The sequence below is a fragment of the Nycticebus coucang genome, chromosome 10 (genome assembly GCF_027406575.1).
Source record: "Nycticebus coucang isolate mNycCou1 chromosome 10, mNycCou1.pri, whole genome shotgun sequence".
In the NCBI taxonomy this organism is placed as follows: Eukaryota; Metazoa; Chordata; class Mammalia; order Primates; family Lorisidae; genus Nycticebus; species Nycticebus coucang.
In genome coordinates, this window is record NC_069789.1 from 124835826 (window position 1) to 124852261 (window position 16436).

General features: G+C 51.1%; 1 protein-coding gene across 2 annotated transcripts in view; it reads right to left on the bottom strand.

The window, feature by feature from the left end:
- RYR1 (ryanodine receptor 1) overlaps positions 1-16436 on the bottom strand; it is a 124152-nt gene that overhangs the window by 102216 nt on the left and 5500 nt on the right. For both annotated transcript variants that reach the window (XM_053605582.1, XM_053605581.1), the window contains exons 2-16: positions 12655-12774; positions 11254-11358; positions 10185-10259; positions 10021-10099; positions 9635-9747; positions 9249-9342; positions 7429-7522; positions 7227-7301; positions 6641-6797; positions 6343-6507; positions 4460-4581; positions 3811-4006; positions 786-921; positions 608-703; positions 404-522 (exon numbers count right to left, since the gene is read on the bottom strand). In XM_053605582.1, coding sequence (XP_053461557.1) covers positions 404-522; positions 608-703; positions 786-921; positions 3811-4006; positions 4460-4581; positions 6343-6507; positions 6641-6797; positions 7227-7301; positions 7429-7522; positions 9249-9342; positions 9635-9747; positions 10021-10099; positions 10185-10259; positions 11254-11358; positions 12655-12774 — 1746 coding nt within the window. The remainder of the gene's footprint in view (positions 1-403; positions 523-607; positions 704-785; positions 922-3810; positions 4007-4459; positions 4582-6342; positions 6508-6640; positions 6798-7226; positions 7302-7428; positions 7523-9248; positions 9343-9634; positions 9748-10020; positions 10100-10184; positions 10260-11253; positions 11359-12654; positions 12775-16436) is intronic.

Below are 16436 nucleotides of genomic sequence, written 5' to 3' on the forward strand. Positions count from 1 at the left end.
GGATCACTTGAGCCCAGCAGTTTGAGGTTTCTGTGAGCTATGATGCCAGGACACTCTACCCAGGGAGATAGAGTGAGACTGTGTCTCAAAAAAAGAAAAAGGAATAGGAACTTGTGGGACCTGTAGAAAACTGCAGAGTATATGTGCAGCCCACCTAAAGGCTATAACATTTTAAAATTGTAAAAACATTTCAGAAATCTAAAGAAGCACACCTGTGGCCCAGAATCAATTTAAGAGCCATGAGTTTGACACCCATGTGTTACTACAGAAGCCAGTGAGGGCAGAGTCCAGGTAAGAGATGAGATGAAGGAGGGGAGGAAGGGAGTGAATAGAAGTTCTGGGGCCATGGGGGAAGGTCAGGGTTCAGAATTCAGAGGATAAGAGGTCGGGGCAAAGGGCCAACCTTGTGGTTCCTCCCATGCTTGTCCAGAAGGGAGATGATGGACTTGATGTGGTTCTCTTGGATGATGTTCAGGACCTCAGGACTCTCAATCAGGACACAGTACAGCACCTCCAGGATGCCTGCCCAGGTGCCAGAGTGAGAGGTGAGGTGGCCGTGGCCCTCCCCTCCACCACAGCCCTATCCCACTCTCCCAGTTTCTCCTACCAGACGAAGCCTCCAGTCGGTCCAGCTTGCTCACCAGCCAGTCCAAGTTTGTGGAGAAGAGGGCACAGTTGGTGCGATTGCCACGGATCAGAGAGGCTGAGGGTGGCAGAGGAGTCAGACCCAAAGGCCCTGGGGATCTAGAGTGCTCTTGGGGGAAGTCAGGACTGGAGCCCCTTACCCAGGAGTTCATAGAGCAGGTTCACAATCTCTTTCCAGGACTCAGCCGCCTCCTCCCCCGCAAATTCAGCAAAGTGGGCAGCAGTGGTGTAAACATTGAGGCGGTCAATGCAATTCAGGACCAGGGACAGCATCCCCTGGGGCGGTGGGAGGGGAAAACAAGGGAGTTCACAGCAGGAGTCCCAGGCCCCCTTCTTCTCTTCCTTTCTTAGATTTACTAATTCATATTCCTTCAACAACTAGGGACTGTGTTCCTAGCTCTAAACCAGCCCTTTTAGTTCCATGTCCCATTCAGTCCCTTCACCCTCCTCTCCTCCTTGGCTCCTCAAATTTGTACTTGTCCTCTTTGCCTCTTTCCCCACCATGAGACATCCTGATTAACCCAGGGAATGAATTTGTGTCTCCCCTTTCCTGCACTTTTTTCTCCATCTTGCTCACTTCCAAGCACCTTGCTCCTGGTCCCAATTGGCCCAGTTCACTGTCTATACCAACCATCAGATTTTATTTTTTTGCCTTCTCTTTTTTTACATTTTAATCTTTTTCTTCTTTTATCATTAATCATAACACACATACAGAAAAGCACACAAAACATATACCATCAGTTCTCATCATTCATGGTAGTTATGCTCTGCAAAGTCTTAGTGAATCCTGAATTATTGAATACTAAATCATTGCTTGTAGGGCAAATACAAGGAGATCCTGTGAGGCTCTGGTCACAGAATTTTTGTCAATATTTATTTATTTTTGTAGAGACAGAGTCTCACTTTATCACCCTCGGTAGAGTGCTGTGGCATCACACAACTCACAGCAACCTCCAACTCCTGGGCTTAGGCGATTCTCTTGCCTCAGCCTCCCGAGTAGCTGGGACTACAGCACCCGCCACAGCACCTGGCTATTTTTTTGTTGTTGTTGCAGTTTGTCTGGGGCTGGGTTTGAACCCGCCACCCTTGGTATATGGGGCTGGTGCCCTACCCACTGAACACAGGTGCCACCCTGCAATCTTTTTTAAAATGTGTTTCTGTTTAAAGATGCTTATTTAATATATATTGTTGATTCATTAACATTAAATTCAGAGCACTAAAACTCATGCCTGAATGAAACTTATCTAAACGTATTTTCACAGTAAAGTACACCATAGCCTTCTCGCAAGTAGGAACTCTAGACACCGCTTCAGCACTACACTTGGGAGCCGTTTTAATTAATTAATTAATTAATTAATTTTTGAGACAGAGTCTCACTTTGTCACCCTGGGTAGAAAGCCATAGTGTCATAGCTTGCAGCAACCTCAAACTTTTGGGCTTAAGCGATTCTCTTGCCTCAGCCTCCCAAGTAGCTGAGACTACAGTCACCTGCCAGAACATTCGGCTACTTTTTTAGAGACAGGGTCTCACTCTTGCTCAGGCTGGTCTTGAACCTGTGAACTCAGGCAATACACCCACCTCGGCCTCCCAGAGTGCTAGGATTACAGTTGTGAGCCACCGTGCCCAGCCCCCAAATTGACTTGAGAGCCATTTTAAATAGTGAAATTAAAAAAGAACAAAAATTGGCCAGGCATGGTGGCTCACGCCTGTAATCCCAGCACTTGGGATGCCGAGGTGGGTAGATTGCCTGAGCTCACGAGTTTGAGACCAGCCTGAGCCAGAGTGAGACCCCATCTCTAAAAAATAGCCAGGCATTGTGGTGGGCACCTGTAGTCCCACCTACTTGGGAGGCTGAGGCAAGAGAATCTTTTGAGACTCAGACTCTATTCGGCTTAAACAATTCTCTTGCCTCAGCCTCCCGAGTAGCTGGGACTACAGGGGCCCACCACACCGCTCTGCTAATTTTTTTTCTTTGTAGTTATTGTTGTTTAGCAGGCCAGGGCTGGGTTCAAACCCGCCACCCCAGTGTATGTGGCCAGAGCCCTAGCCGCTGAACTATAGGCGCCAAGCCTTCGGTATTATGTTTTAAGATTCAAGCACATTGTTGCACATGGCCATAATTTGTTTTCACTGCTGAGTAGTAGTCTGTTGTATGAATATGCACCATTTATAGATCCATTCTGGTGTAGGTGGATGTTTGGGCTGTTTCCAATTTCACAAATAATGCTGCTATGACAATTGCATCTATATTCATATTCTGGGGTCCAGATCACTAACGTGAGAGGCAGTATGTCATACAGAGAGCACAACCACATTGGTGTCACACAGACTTGCCACTGTCACCCTTCTGCCCTCACCTCCTCCCACTCTTCCCCTAGCCAACCTAGTCCTGTCACCTTGCTGTTTGTGGAACATGTCAGTCACGCTCCCATCTCTTGGTCTTTGCACGCGGCTGGCTCTCACTATTCAGGTTACCCTCCCTGACCGCTCTATTTTAAATTGCAAGGGCGGCGCCTGTGGCTCAAGAAGTAGGGCACCGGTCCCATATGCCGGAGGTGGCGGGTTCAAACCCAGCCCCGGCCAAAAACCAAAAAAAAAAAAAAAAAAAAAATTCAAAATAAATTGCAAAACCCCAGCGCTCGCTACCCCTTCCCAGCTTTACTTTTTTCCTCAACACTTATCACTACCTCATATAATTTACTTATTTATTCTACTGATCCCTTGTCTCCCTCTGCCATGTCAACTTCAAAAGGATAGAGAGTTATGTCCATTTTGTTCACAGCTGGCATCTGCTCCCTAACTCCCAAAGATCCACCTCTAGCCCTGCACCTCCCACGCCGCACTCGGTGCTGTCCTTTTGTCCCAGGCCTCACTTTAGCACGGAGCTTCACAAAGCCCCACCCTCTTCTCTCCTGTTCCGCCCCTTTCTCCACACGCCTCGCCCCATACTCGTAAGCCACGCCCACCAACCTACTCGGGTTCCCTCCCCGAGGCCCCGCCCCTCATGTTCACAGAGGCCAGGGTTTATTCCTCCACCTGCCCCGCCCCCTCTCAGACTTCTACTTCCCCAAGTCCTTTAGGCCCTGCCCCGCCTAGGGCCACTGCCCCGCCCCCCTATGGTCCCGCCTCTGCCCCACAGACCCCGCCCTCTCACTGTGGCCCCACCTCCTCCTGGAAGAGACTCTGGCGGTTGCGCAGGCTACGCAGTTTGCTCTGCTTTTCCTCATGCTGCAGTTCTTCGGAGGGCGGCTCAAAGTACACGATGAGGTCCTGCAGGCTCAGGATGACGCCCTCGATGGGCAGTGCCGTACCAGCCGGCGGCCCCGAGCCCCGTGGCTTCCCACTGAAGCTGTCCAGTCCCCTACGGGACCGCGCAGCTGTCAGCCAAATCTGAGAACACTGTCACTACCCAGCACCCTCAGGACTTCTACAGACACACCCGCTTAACAAGGGGGAGAGTAGCGGCAGAAAGGAAAAGACATGCACAGGGGTCACACAGTGGTCAAGGGCAGAGCTAGGACTGGTACTGGCTACTTTGTAAGCACAGGGGGTCATGAAAGCAGAAATCAGGGCTGGAGAGGTCCAGGGTCAGGGTCTGGGGGTCAAGGGTGAAAGGTCGGTACCAGGAGTGTGAAAAGTGATGATGATCAAGAAGGTGAGGTTAAAGGTTATAGCTGTCAGGGTCAGATTAAGAGTCAAAGTCTATAGAGGTCAGGTCAGTTATAGAGGTTAGTGGTCATGCGTATGTTAGATTGTGGATGTATGAACTCCAGGAGTAGGAGGGTCCCCGGGGCAGAGTGGGCAGGCCTCCTACTTGATGAACTGGTTGTACAGGCCAGCATTGCTGTAGATCATGCGGGCAGCCTGGGATTCCTCCTGCTGGCAGCGGGTCAGTGACAACGCATCATCCATGTGGCCTTCCTGGTGCAGCATGGCCTGAGAGTGGAGGGAACAGAGGTCAGGAGGGAGACCTGCCACCAGGGCCTTGTCCCCCAGTCCTCTACCCAGACATAGTCACACAACTGCCCCTACTACACAGAATCTCTCTGCCAGTCCCGCATCTTTCTGTCTCTCGCATCTGTCTCCCTGTCTTTCATTCTCTCTCTCCTCTCTCAGTCTCTCTTTGTTTCTGTCTCTGTCCCACACTTCATCTCTCTCCTCCCTGCCTCGCCCTCTCTGCCTCTCTGCCCCTCTGCCTGTATGTATCTCCATATGTATCTCTGCCTCTCTTTCTTTTCTCTCTGTGATTCGCTCTTGTCCATCTTGTCTCCCTCTGTCTCTCCTTCTCTGTCGCTCTCTGTCTTGCCTGTCTCCAGGCCGGATGCTCTCCACCTGTACCTACTGATTTAGCATCTCCCCCCAGAAAGCTCTACTAGCCCCCCAAACTTAAAATGTACCAGACAGAATGAATGCCTGAACACCTTTCTGTCAGGTGAGACCATCAAGGCTGCTAGCTTTATCCCACACTGACCTCCCCAGGACTTAGTCCAGTCTGCGGCTGTAAATATCATCCACCTGCTGACAACTCCCACCTGTCCCTCCCTGGCCCAAGTGAGGTCTCTGCACCCTTGGCTCATGTATCCAATTGCAAGCCCCAGTTACAGCAAATGAGTACCTCCCTGGGCTGCTTCTCATTCATCCACTCAGCAAGTCCTTAGTGAGCCTCTGTTCTAGGCATTGGGGATAAAACTCAAGATCCCTGTCCTTCTGATCTGACATTCACTGTCCCCTGATGGAAGTGAATGTTGATGGCACGTCCACCCTTCCAGTTGCTCAGGGCAAAAATCGTGCCATCATCCTCAGCTTCTCCCTCTTTCTCACCCCATAGTCAATCTATTAGCAAATCCTGTTGGCTCCACCCTCAAAATCCAACCAGAATCTGTGGCCTTCCCCACTCCACCCCCCACAGTCCATACCCTGGCTCTGTCCACTGCCATTTCCTATTTGTACCACTGCAGCAGCCTCTTCTCTGGTCTTCTTGCTCCAGCTCTGTCCCCCTGCCCCTTAGCCAGGTCCCACAGGCAGCCTAGAAACTCTGTGACCCTGAATCAATTCCACGCCCTGCTCAACACTCTCTTGTGGCTCCATCTCACTCAGGATAAAAGCTTGAGCTCTCCCATGGCCCACAAGGCGCCATACCACTTGTCCTCATCTCCTTTCTGTCCTCACCTCCTACTATGCCCCTTGCTCACCCTGCTCCAGCTACCCTGGGTCTTCTTTCTGTTATTGCAACAAGCCAAGCTCATGTAAACCTCAGGACCTTTGCACATGCTGTGCCCTCTGTCAAAAGTAGCTTTCCCTCCCCTCAATTGTAAAACTATGTACTTGTTTAAAGGCAGTTTATTCACTATATCTAAGCACTGGGAAGGCAGAGAACAGGTTTACACACACATCCAGAACAACTTGGGTGTTCGATAATTGTTTGCTAAAAGTTATTCTCAGTTGGTCAGTCCGTCTTTTTTTCTCTCTGTCTCTGTCTCTCTGCTTTTATTTTTCTCTTTTTCTGTTTCTATGTCTCTATGTCTCTGCTTTTCCTGTGTGTGTGTATCTCTCCTTTTCCCCTATGTCTCTGTCTCAGTTTCTCTCCTGTCTCTGTCTTTTTCTCAGTCCCATCCTCAAACTCCTGAAGGCTAGAGTGTGACCCCCAGCAGCCTGCCTGTCCCTGCTTGCATTCTCCCTCCTCTCTGCCAGACCCACCTTCTTCTTCAGCACACCAAGCCGAAGGGCCTTGGGGTCTGGGGCAGCATAGGTGAGCCACAGGCCTGAGGCCACATGCTGTACAAAGCACAGCGACTCCCCATACTTGATCTCAGGGGGACCCATGCCCTCCACGTCCCGCTTGGGGGCTGTATCCAACTTTTCCTGCAGGGGACAGAGAAAGAGATCAGTCCTTCTGTGTATGTGTTTAATAGGGGACTCCCTGAGAGACTGCAGAGTGCAGCTGGGGCCAGATTAAGGGCTCCAAGTGAGGGAAGGCACCCCAAACCCCACTGACCTTGGAGATCCGGAAGCAGAAGGAGGTGGCCTTGGTATGGGCCTTGCTGGCATCAACCACCACGAGACCCTGGTCCTCAGTGAGCGCCAGGTAGCGCCCAGTGGTAACATGCCGGATTCGAAGTGGCTGGCCCCAGCGCAAGTGGCTCCCACTCCAGCTGTGTGTGTGTGGGGGGGTGTCAGAGGACCCCCTGTTCTCCCAGGGGCACCTTAATCTTGGTCCAAGCCCCCAATCCTCTTACAGGGTTCCCCGAACCTTCCTCATCACCCCCAAATCCACTCCTCCCTCAGGAGCCCAATCCCCTCTCAGGTCCTCACAGGTTCCTCAGGCCTGGAATGTCTCCAGGACCCCCAGTTTTTCCAGGCCCCTGTACTCTCCATCATCTTACTTAGGACCCCCTGATTACTCCCTCAGGAATTCTCCCCTCTCCCACCCAGGCATCATTTTCCTCCAGGACTCCAGGGCCCTTGAGGACCGTCATCTCTCTTGGACTCCCCAGACTTTCCTTCAAGACCTCCAATCTCTTCCTCAGATCTTCCACGAGGACCCCATATCCTACCACCAACCCCTGTTCCCCTCTGCTCACCTGATTCTCAGTGGCTCCAGCCTCCAGAGGGAGCGGGCATGGGTACACACGGCTCCACCCTCGTAGAAGACAAGTCTGGGGACACAGGAGAGAGCGGGATCAGGGCTCAACCCCCCGAATCCAGTTCCTAATCTCACTCATAGGGTTCTAGCCACACCCTTTCTACCCCTGGAGCCCAGGCTCTCTTGTTCCCAGCCCAAACCTGCGTTGGTCATCACTGTCAGCAGGGGAAATGGTCAGACACTCATCCATGTGTCCGTGGAAGAGGCGGAGGACATGGCCTCCTGTCACATAGCCTGGAGAGGAGCAAGACATTCGCTGTGAGCCCCAGGAAGACCCAGGAGCCAAGGTGGAGTCAGGGATCCTGCTCCTCCCCTGAGGGAGGTTGGGACTGGATTTGAGGGTTTATAGTGGGAGGTATGAGTGTCAGAGTCTGAAGTTGGAGACCTAAATTGGGAACCTGGGTATCAAGGCTGAAGTTGAGGGTTTATGTCTCTGGAGTTTAAGATTTTGAGTCTAAATTTTTGAGGTAGGGATCAGAGTGTCCACTCAGAGGTTTAAGTCTGATGTTAACTGGCGTTGGGGCCTGAGGCCCAGGACTGCAGGTTTGGTATCTGGGTTTAGAGGTGTGATGGTTGAGTCCGAGGCCTGGTTCTAGAGTCAGGGCCTGAATTTTGAGTATTGACTTTGGATGTCTGAGGCTAGAATTTGAGGTTCCAATTTCATGGTTATAATTTGGAATTCTGATCTTTGGGGTGTGCATTAGGAGAGATCTGAGCTTTGTAGTTAGAAGTTAATGGGTCTGGGTTTCAGGGTCTGAGTTTTGAGATCAAAAACTGTCTGAATTCATATGGGGTAAAACATAACTATAATCCAGAAAGTAGAAGGGAAGAAGAGAGAGAGGGGAGGGGAGAGGGGATATGGGAGGAGAGAGGGTATTTGGGGGACCTCACCTAATGTGCATGATGCAATGGTACATTTCAAAACTATTAAGAAATGAGTATAATTGTGATGGATGTGTTACTTAGTTCAATGTAAGCATTTCACATTGTATATGGAAACAGTACACTGAACCCCATAAATGCGTCAATGTACAAAGTTACGATTTAATAATAAACAATAAAAAAAAACTATCTGAGGTTTGAGTGTCAGCATGCGTCTGGTTTAGGACCAGAAGTTTTGGGTATAAGAAATGGGGGTCGGGGCGGTGCCTGTGGCTCAGTGAGTAGGGCGCTAGCCCCATATACCGAGGGTGGCAGGTTCAAATCCAGCCCCAGCCAAACTGCAACAAAAAAATAGCCCATTGTGGCAGCTGCCTATAGTCCCAGCTACTCAGGAGGCCAAGGCAAGAGAATCACCTAGGCCCAAGAGCTGGAAGTTGTGAGCTGGGACGCCATGGCACTCTACTGAGGGCAACAGAAATGAGACTCTGTATCACAAAAAAAAAAAAAGAAGAAGAAGAAGTGGGGGTCAAAATTTGGGGACCATGCTTTGGAGTCTTAGCATGTGAATCTGAATTGGGAGTTTGATTTAGGGGGGCTGGTTTTTGGGGATTTTAAGTTAAATTTTGGAAATCTGAGGCTAACGGACTGAAGTTGGGGTCTGAATTAGAGATCCTGGTTTGGAGATCTGAGATTTTAATTTGGGGATCTAGGTTTGGGAGGCTGAGGTCACAATCTGTGAATATTGTCTGAAGTATGAACTCCAAATTTAATGTTCTAAGATTTGGATCTGAGTTTAGGGGATCTGACCTCTAGGACCTGAGTTTGGCATATGAGAGTTTGGGACTTAATACTTTGGAGTCTGTATCTGGGAATGTGATACTGAGTTTTGGGTTGAGGGGGTCTGAGCTCTGGGTTTCTGGATTTGGGGTCAGTTTGAGATCTAAGTCCTAATTTGGAGATCTAGGTTTGGGGTCTGAGGTTCCAAGGCTCAGCTTGGACATGCCTGAGGGGCCACACTGAACATGTGTTTGGGGGGGGGGGTGTCTCAGCACAGGGAGTAGAAGTCTGGGGCCCTCACCCTCTTCGCAGCGAGAGCAGATGGGGTTCATGTTCCACAGTGTCTGCATGAAGGAGGCGTCCACCTGAAGCTCCCCACTGGCCGTCGACAGGTGCTGGGGATAGACAGATGTAGTGGTCAGAGATGACTGGGAGGGGTGGGCAAGAGTTCCAGAGTCAGGGGCCAGAAAACCGGCAGACAGGAGACAGAAAATCAAAGGTCACAAATCAGGATACCAATATAGAGGTGGAAATGGGGGATCAGAAATCAGAAAATTGGATGTCAGAGATCAGAAAACTGGAAATTAGGAGACCAGCCAGGAAAATCATTGATGAGGATATGGGATCCATCCCATGGAACCCCAGCCCTGGGGCAGTAGGTGTCACACTGGAGCTGGGAGTGCTCACCAGGTAGCGCTCAGAGGAGACACTGACCAGGATGATGTCATCCCCCACACGGACCTTTTCTCCTTCTGACCTCTGCTTGGAGGCTGGGTGCATCGTCCACCAACAGGCCTCTCCTACGGGCAGGCGTGGGATGAAGGTGCCCATCAAGATGGTGGCTTCACAGAATGTTCTTCCCCAGGGCATTCCAAGCCACTGGGTCTCCCAGGCCCTTGGCCCATAATTCTATTGCTGTTATCCACTCTCTACCTCACAGGCCCACATTTCTGTCCTCAGTCTCTCTGCTTAGAATTTCCCTATGCTTGCCGGGGTCTCCCTGTCCAGAATGTGCCTCCAGACCCTCTGCCCTCCAGGACCCCATCAAAGCCCCACCCATCCAGTCCCTGCACCTGTGGCATCCTCCTGCAGTCCCACGTCAAAGGCCAGCTTGTCAGTCATGGAGCGGGAGGTGGTGAGGCAGCTCAGGTACTAGGGTCATAGGGGGACATCAGCCTCCATCTGCCAGGCACCGCATGCCCTGCCCCTGCCCACATCCCCTCGCTGACGCACTCACCATGCGGCTGTGTGCATGCCGGAGCAAGATGGCATGGCCGTACAGAAGTGTCCTGTGTCCCCCACCCTGGGACGACTGCAGGGAGAGGGAAGGCACCAAGTAAGTACAGACTCCCCAAACTTTCATAGGCCCCCATGATGTCTGGCCTATTCACAGGTGGGAATGTGCCCCTGTAGAATACCATGCTTGGGGCTGGAGATAAGGAAGCCTCAGCTCAGATCCTCAACAGATTCTTTCCCTGTCCCTGGAAGCAAGGGCTATGTCTTGGAGAAGCCCACTCATTCCATCCTGCCTCCTTCACCTCATTGATCTGGCCCCAGAATCACTCAGGGAAGATAAAGCCATCTTCCAGCTTCCTGCGGACACTCAGGGAAACCCAGTATCTTGTGTTCCATGCACCTCAGTGCCCCAGCTCAGCTTGTCCCAACACAGCTGAGCTGCAGCTGGTGTGCCCCAGTACAGCCCCAGCAGATGTTCTATATGTGAACATCAGCCATAGTGACAGGGCAACCACCCCACCAGAGCACAGCAAAACTGGCTGTGGGGGGTGGGGCACATCCAATTTCAAGATGGCATCATTCCTCCTATCTCAGCTCTCACATGCCCATGCTCTGGGGGGCCATGTAATGGGGCCACGTAATCACATGGCAGACCCACTGGAACAGAGGGGACCCACGCTTGGGATGGGGAAGTGAGGGGAGAGGTTCCATGCGGACAGGAGCTGGGATCAGGGCGTGGCAGAGGATGAGAAGGAGAAGAAGGGGAAGGTGGGGGCCTGAGCCCCCACCCCTTCCTTCCTGCCTGCCTGGCCTGTTCTGGGCTTCACAGCCCCTCACAACTGGGGTGGGGGAGACCCCCAACCCCTGTGTGCTGGATGTGGGCCCAAAAGGCAGGCCTGGGGTCAGGAGGAGTTGGAAGGACAGGTGACACCCAAGGCCAGACCTACCCACTTATCCAAATTGAGGGCCTGTGGGGCGGGCAGAAAGAGGAAGAAGAGCAGATGGTGAATGACCCCAGGTCCTCTTACTCCTCCCTACCTCCATGCCGATCCCTGGAGAGGGAGCCTTACCTCCACACCGGCCTCCACCGTGTTGGCCAGCATCTCCTGCAGGGCTCGGACGGACAGAGACTGCTCCAGGATGAAGCAGCAGATGGCCAGATCGGGGGGCACATTCTGGGTGGGGAGATGTGAGTGCAGGCCTGAAGACCCCCACCACTATTCCCTGGCACACCTCCTCCCCAGACCCCTGAAACACCCAGACCTGACCCCAACCCCACCAGAAGCCCCTGCCCTCTGCCACCTCCCTCAACACACTGAATCAGCACCAACATCTCAGAAAACCTCTCCTGGGCTTCCTCCCTCCAACACTAAGCTCCTCTCAGACTACACAGAAGCTTCCACACCACCTTCCCTGCTCAAGTACCCGATGTCCCATGCAATCTCACAGGAAGCCCCAGCTCTGTGCCTCCCCACTCAGACACACTGAACCTGCTCCGTGACAGGCAGCTCCTGCCCTGTCCCTTCTCCCCAGACAGCCCCACAGCGCTCCTGCCTCTACCACCAGACAGTTCCACTTTCTGCCTTTTCCCTGAGACACCTATGAACACTACGTCACAGGTGCGGGCTGGCCTGACACATCTCCCACCTCAGCCACCTCCAATCCCTAACACCCTCCACTTCAAGAGACTGGAGGCTCTGCCCCTCAAACCCCACTCATCCAGAGCCTGAGCCCTCCTTCCCCTCAGAGTCCCCTTCCCCAGCCCCCAGGTCTCCTCCTCTCAGACCCAGACTCCTTCCACTCCTCCACCTCAGACCCCTCCACAGTCAGCCCCTTGTTAGGATCCCCCTGACTCTCCATGTGCCATGGACCTAAGGTCTTCTGTCGCCTCTGTCCCTGCCCAGAACCCCAAGCCTCAGACCCTGGGATCACCTTCCTGTAGACCCCTGCTATCTGGGACCCTCCTGCACCCACCCCTGCCAGATGCCTTATGCCCTCTCCATCTGGAGCCCAGTCCCCTCCCTCTAAAGCACCGAGGTCCTCTCCTCATTGGACCCTAGGTCCTCTGCCCTGCCCCTGTCCTGCCCCTCCCCCAAGACCCCACCCTTCCCCCTAAGCCCCTTAAGACTCTCAGGCACCTGACTCTTGAAATGAAGGCTTTCTGTCCCCCCAGACAACTGCCAAGGACAGCTCTGGATCAGCGGCCTCACCCTGGCCTCCCACACCTCCATGTGCACAGGGATCCCTCATGTGGGGGCTCTCTGCCCCCTTGGACACCTTTGGGCCCCCTGCCCCTCTCTCCTCAGACCTCCACCCCTAACCAGCTTGGACCCCTGGCCCTATTCTTTCTTAGCCTCCTCCCCACTTTCTCTCCTACCAGCACCCCCTTTCAGTCTCCCCTCTTCTTTGGATCTGAGACTCTCTGCTCCTCCAGAACCCCTTCCCCAGGCCCCCACTGACCCCACACAGACCTGGGCATTGCTGGTGGGCTCCAGGAAGCAGAGACGGTTGCCAAAGCCCTCCGCAGCCAGGCAGAGCTTGAGCTGCTCCTTGAGCACGGTGGCATTACACTGTAGGACCACCTCATCATCCTGTGGGAGATCGAGCGGTCAGGGCTCGATCTGGGGCTGGCCTACACACCACAGACCTACCACAGGCCACTCCCCCCACCCTTGTTCCTATGAAAAAGACAGCAAGGAATAAGACCTACCCAGACCAGCCAGGGGCAGGGCTGAGCCCTCTCCCACCTACTTTTATTTTTTTGTTGCTGTTGTTGCAATTCGGCTGGGGCCAGGTTTGAACCTGCCACCCTCGGTATATGGGGCCGGCGCTCTACTCACTGAGCCACAGGTGCCACCCAATTTTATTTATTTGATTTTTTTTTTTTTGAGACAGAGTCTCACTATGTTGCCCTTGATAGAGTACCATGGCATCATAGCTCACAGCAGCCTCAAATTCTTGGGCTTAAGCAATTCTCTTGCCTCAGCCTCCCAAATAGCTGGGACTACAGGTGACCCCCACAATCCCCGGCTATTTTTTTGTTGCAGTTGTCATTGTTGTTTAGCTGGCCCAAGTCGGGTTAGAACCCATCATCTTCAGTGCGTGTGGCTGGCACCGTAATCACTGTGCTACAGGTGCTGAGCTTCCCACCTACTTCTAATGTCCCATGAGAGGGGAACCAGGGTCAGTCTTATTTTAAAATGGGGAACTGGGGCAGCGCCTGTGGCTCAAGGAGTAGGGTGCCGGTCCCATATGCCAGAGGTGGCGGGTTCAAACCCAGCCCCGGCCAAAAAAAAAAAAAAAAGGGGAACTGAAGTGAGACTCTGTCTTGAAAAAAAATAATAAAATAAAATAAAATAAAATGGGGAACTGCTTCAGCGCTTGTAGGTCAGTGGTTAGGGCACGGTTCACATTTACCGTGGCTGCCAGGTTCGAACCCGGCCTGGGCCTGCCAAACAACAATGACAAATACAACAACAACAAAAAATAGCCAGGCATTGTAGCGGGCACCTGTAGTCACAGCTACTTTGGAGGCTGAGGCAAAAGAATCGCTTAAGCCCAGGAGTTAGAGGTTGCTGTGAGCTGTGATGCCATGGCATTGTTCCGAGGGCAAAAGAGTAAGACTCTGTCTCAAAAATAAATAAATAAATAAATAATTTTAAAAGATACAAAATATAATAAAATGGGGAAACTGAGGCTCAAAGGGGGATGTTGATTGGCCAAGGCCGCAAGGTTGGTAACAGGAGGTGCTGGGATTTGATCCTGAGTCTGTGCTGATCATGGTGGTTCACTCCTATAATCCTAGCATTCTGGGAGGCTGAGGCAGGAGGACTGCTTGAAGTCAGAAGTTGGAAACCAGCCTGAGCAAGAATGAGACCCCCATCTCTAGCAAAAATAGAAAAATTAGTTGGGCATGGTGATGGGTACTCCTGTAGTCCCAGCTACTCAGAAGGTTGAGGCAGGAGGATCCTTTAAGCCCAGGAGTTTGAGGTTGCTGTAAGCTGTGATGGTGCCACTGCACTCTAGCTGGGGTGACAGAAAAAAAAAAAAAAGAAGAAGAAGAAGAAAGAAAAGAAAAAAAAGAAATGAACCCAAGTCTGGCTAGCTCCAGAGGCCTCCTAAGTGGGGTCTGCAAGGGGATCCATTGGAGAGTGGAAAATATGAACACCGTCCTCAAAAAGCAAGCTAAAGTGTTTTTTCAGCTCATTGTTCTCTAAGTTCTCTATTTTGTGTGTTGGTTTAATAATAGAGTACAATGTTGATGTTTGTTTACAGAGTGCTTTCTAACAGCACCTGAATGGAATGTGAGGACCCAGACTGGAACCTGGGGTGGATGGCAAATGCCATAAAGCACAGTATTGAGACAACTGGTGGAAGCTGAGGAAGGACTGTGAACTGCACTGTGGTTTCATGTCCACACTAAACTTTCTGACTTTGGTAACTATGCTCTGGTTTTGTGAGAGACTGCCCTTGTTTTCAGGAAACACACCCTGAAGTATTTAGGGTTTGAAGGCATCATACATTCAGCTTATTCACAAACAGCTCAGGGGAAAAAAACATGGAAGGAAGAAGAGAAAGAAAAAAGAAGATAAAACACAAGTAGCAAAATCTCAATGTTTGGGGAAATGAAAGGTACACAGGAGTTCTTCAAACTCATCTTGCAACTTTTCTGCAAGTTGGAAATTATTTAAATTGGATAAATTAATTTTTATTTTATTATTATTATTTGACAGAGTCTCACTCTATCACCTAGGTTAGAGTGCAGTGGCATCTCCATAGCTCACTGTAACCTCAAACTTCTGGGCTTGTAGTAACTGACCCGGCAAGAAGACCCCTAAAGGCCCCTAACTATTTCAGCCTGAGTCCCCGTCCGTCTCAAACCCTCCTTATTAGTTTAATTCTGAGAACAGGTCACAAGGAAGTTCTCTCTGATTTCCCTGGCTCCCTTGCCAAACAACAGTAAAAACTCGCTCAAGCCCTAGCAGTGGCTAAACAATGGTGAAAAGCTTAGCCAAGTTTGTCCCCATGCCAGCTGCCACGATGTACCCCCTGACTTGCTGTAACTGGTGCCAACCCCCTGCCACACTGAAGCCCCTGACTCACTATAACCCCACCCCTGAGCTAACCAGCCACGTTCTGCTTCTGTTTTTGCTTAGCTTGCCACATAGCACAAAAAAAGTATAAAAAGCAGTCTGCTTTTCTTTTCTGAGCCATTTTGCCCTTTGGGCAACAACCCGCCTGCACAGGTGTAATAAATCACCATCTGATTTATACCTGAAGTGGGGTCCGAGTCTTTCTTCCAGGTGGCAAATAATTACAACAGGCTCAAGTGAGCCTCCTGCCTCAGCCTCCCAAGTAGGTGGGACTATAGGGACAAACCACCATGCTGTCTAATGTTTGTGTTTTTAGAAGAGATTGGATCTTGCTCTTGTTCAGGCTGGTCTCAAACTCCTGAGTTCAAGTGATCCTCCCATCTTGGCCTCCTGGAGTGCTAGGATTATAGGTATGAGCCACTACATCTGGCCTCAAGATTATAAATTAAAATTTTTAATAAATTAAAAGTATTTTCTGCGTGCTGGATTTCCTTCCAAGAACTTGACATGTATTAACTCATTTAATCCTCACAACAATCCTAAGAGGTAAGTCCTATTATGTAAATGGGAGGAACCTGAGGCCCAGAGAGATAAATCGACTTGCCCAAGGTCACACAGATGGTATATGGCAGAGCTGGGATTTAAATCTCAGTGCTATGGCTTTATACAGCATGCTTTTAGAACAATAGACCACCTCCTAATATATCACTATGGCAGCCCACCCCTAACATTTATAGCTAATGTAAGTGTACACAAGGTAGGTGCACAATATTCCTACTGATAGGAGCTTCAGTTAAAAATGATGGAGACTCTTCTTTGAGCCACTAGGCAAGGAAGGCAGTGGTTATTCCTTTTTACAGTAGAGGAAGTGGGATCACACCTGTGATCCTAACACTCTGAGAGGCCGAGGTGGGTGGATTGCTTGAGCTGAGTTCAAGATTAGCCTGAGAAAGAGCAAGACCCCATCTTTACTAAAAATAGATTTTAAAAAACTAGCCTGGCAATGTGGTGGGGCCTGTAGTCCAGCTGCTCAGAAGGCTGAGGCAAAAGCATCGCTTGAGCCTACGAGTTTGAGGTTTCTGTGAGCTATGATGCCAGGGCACTCTAACCAAGGTGACAGGGTGAGTCGCTGTGTCAAAAAATAAAATAAAGGCTCAGCA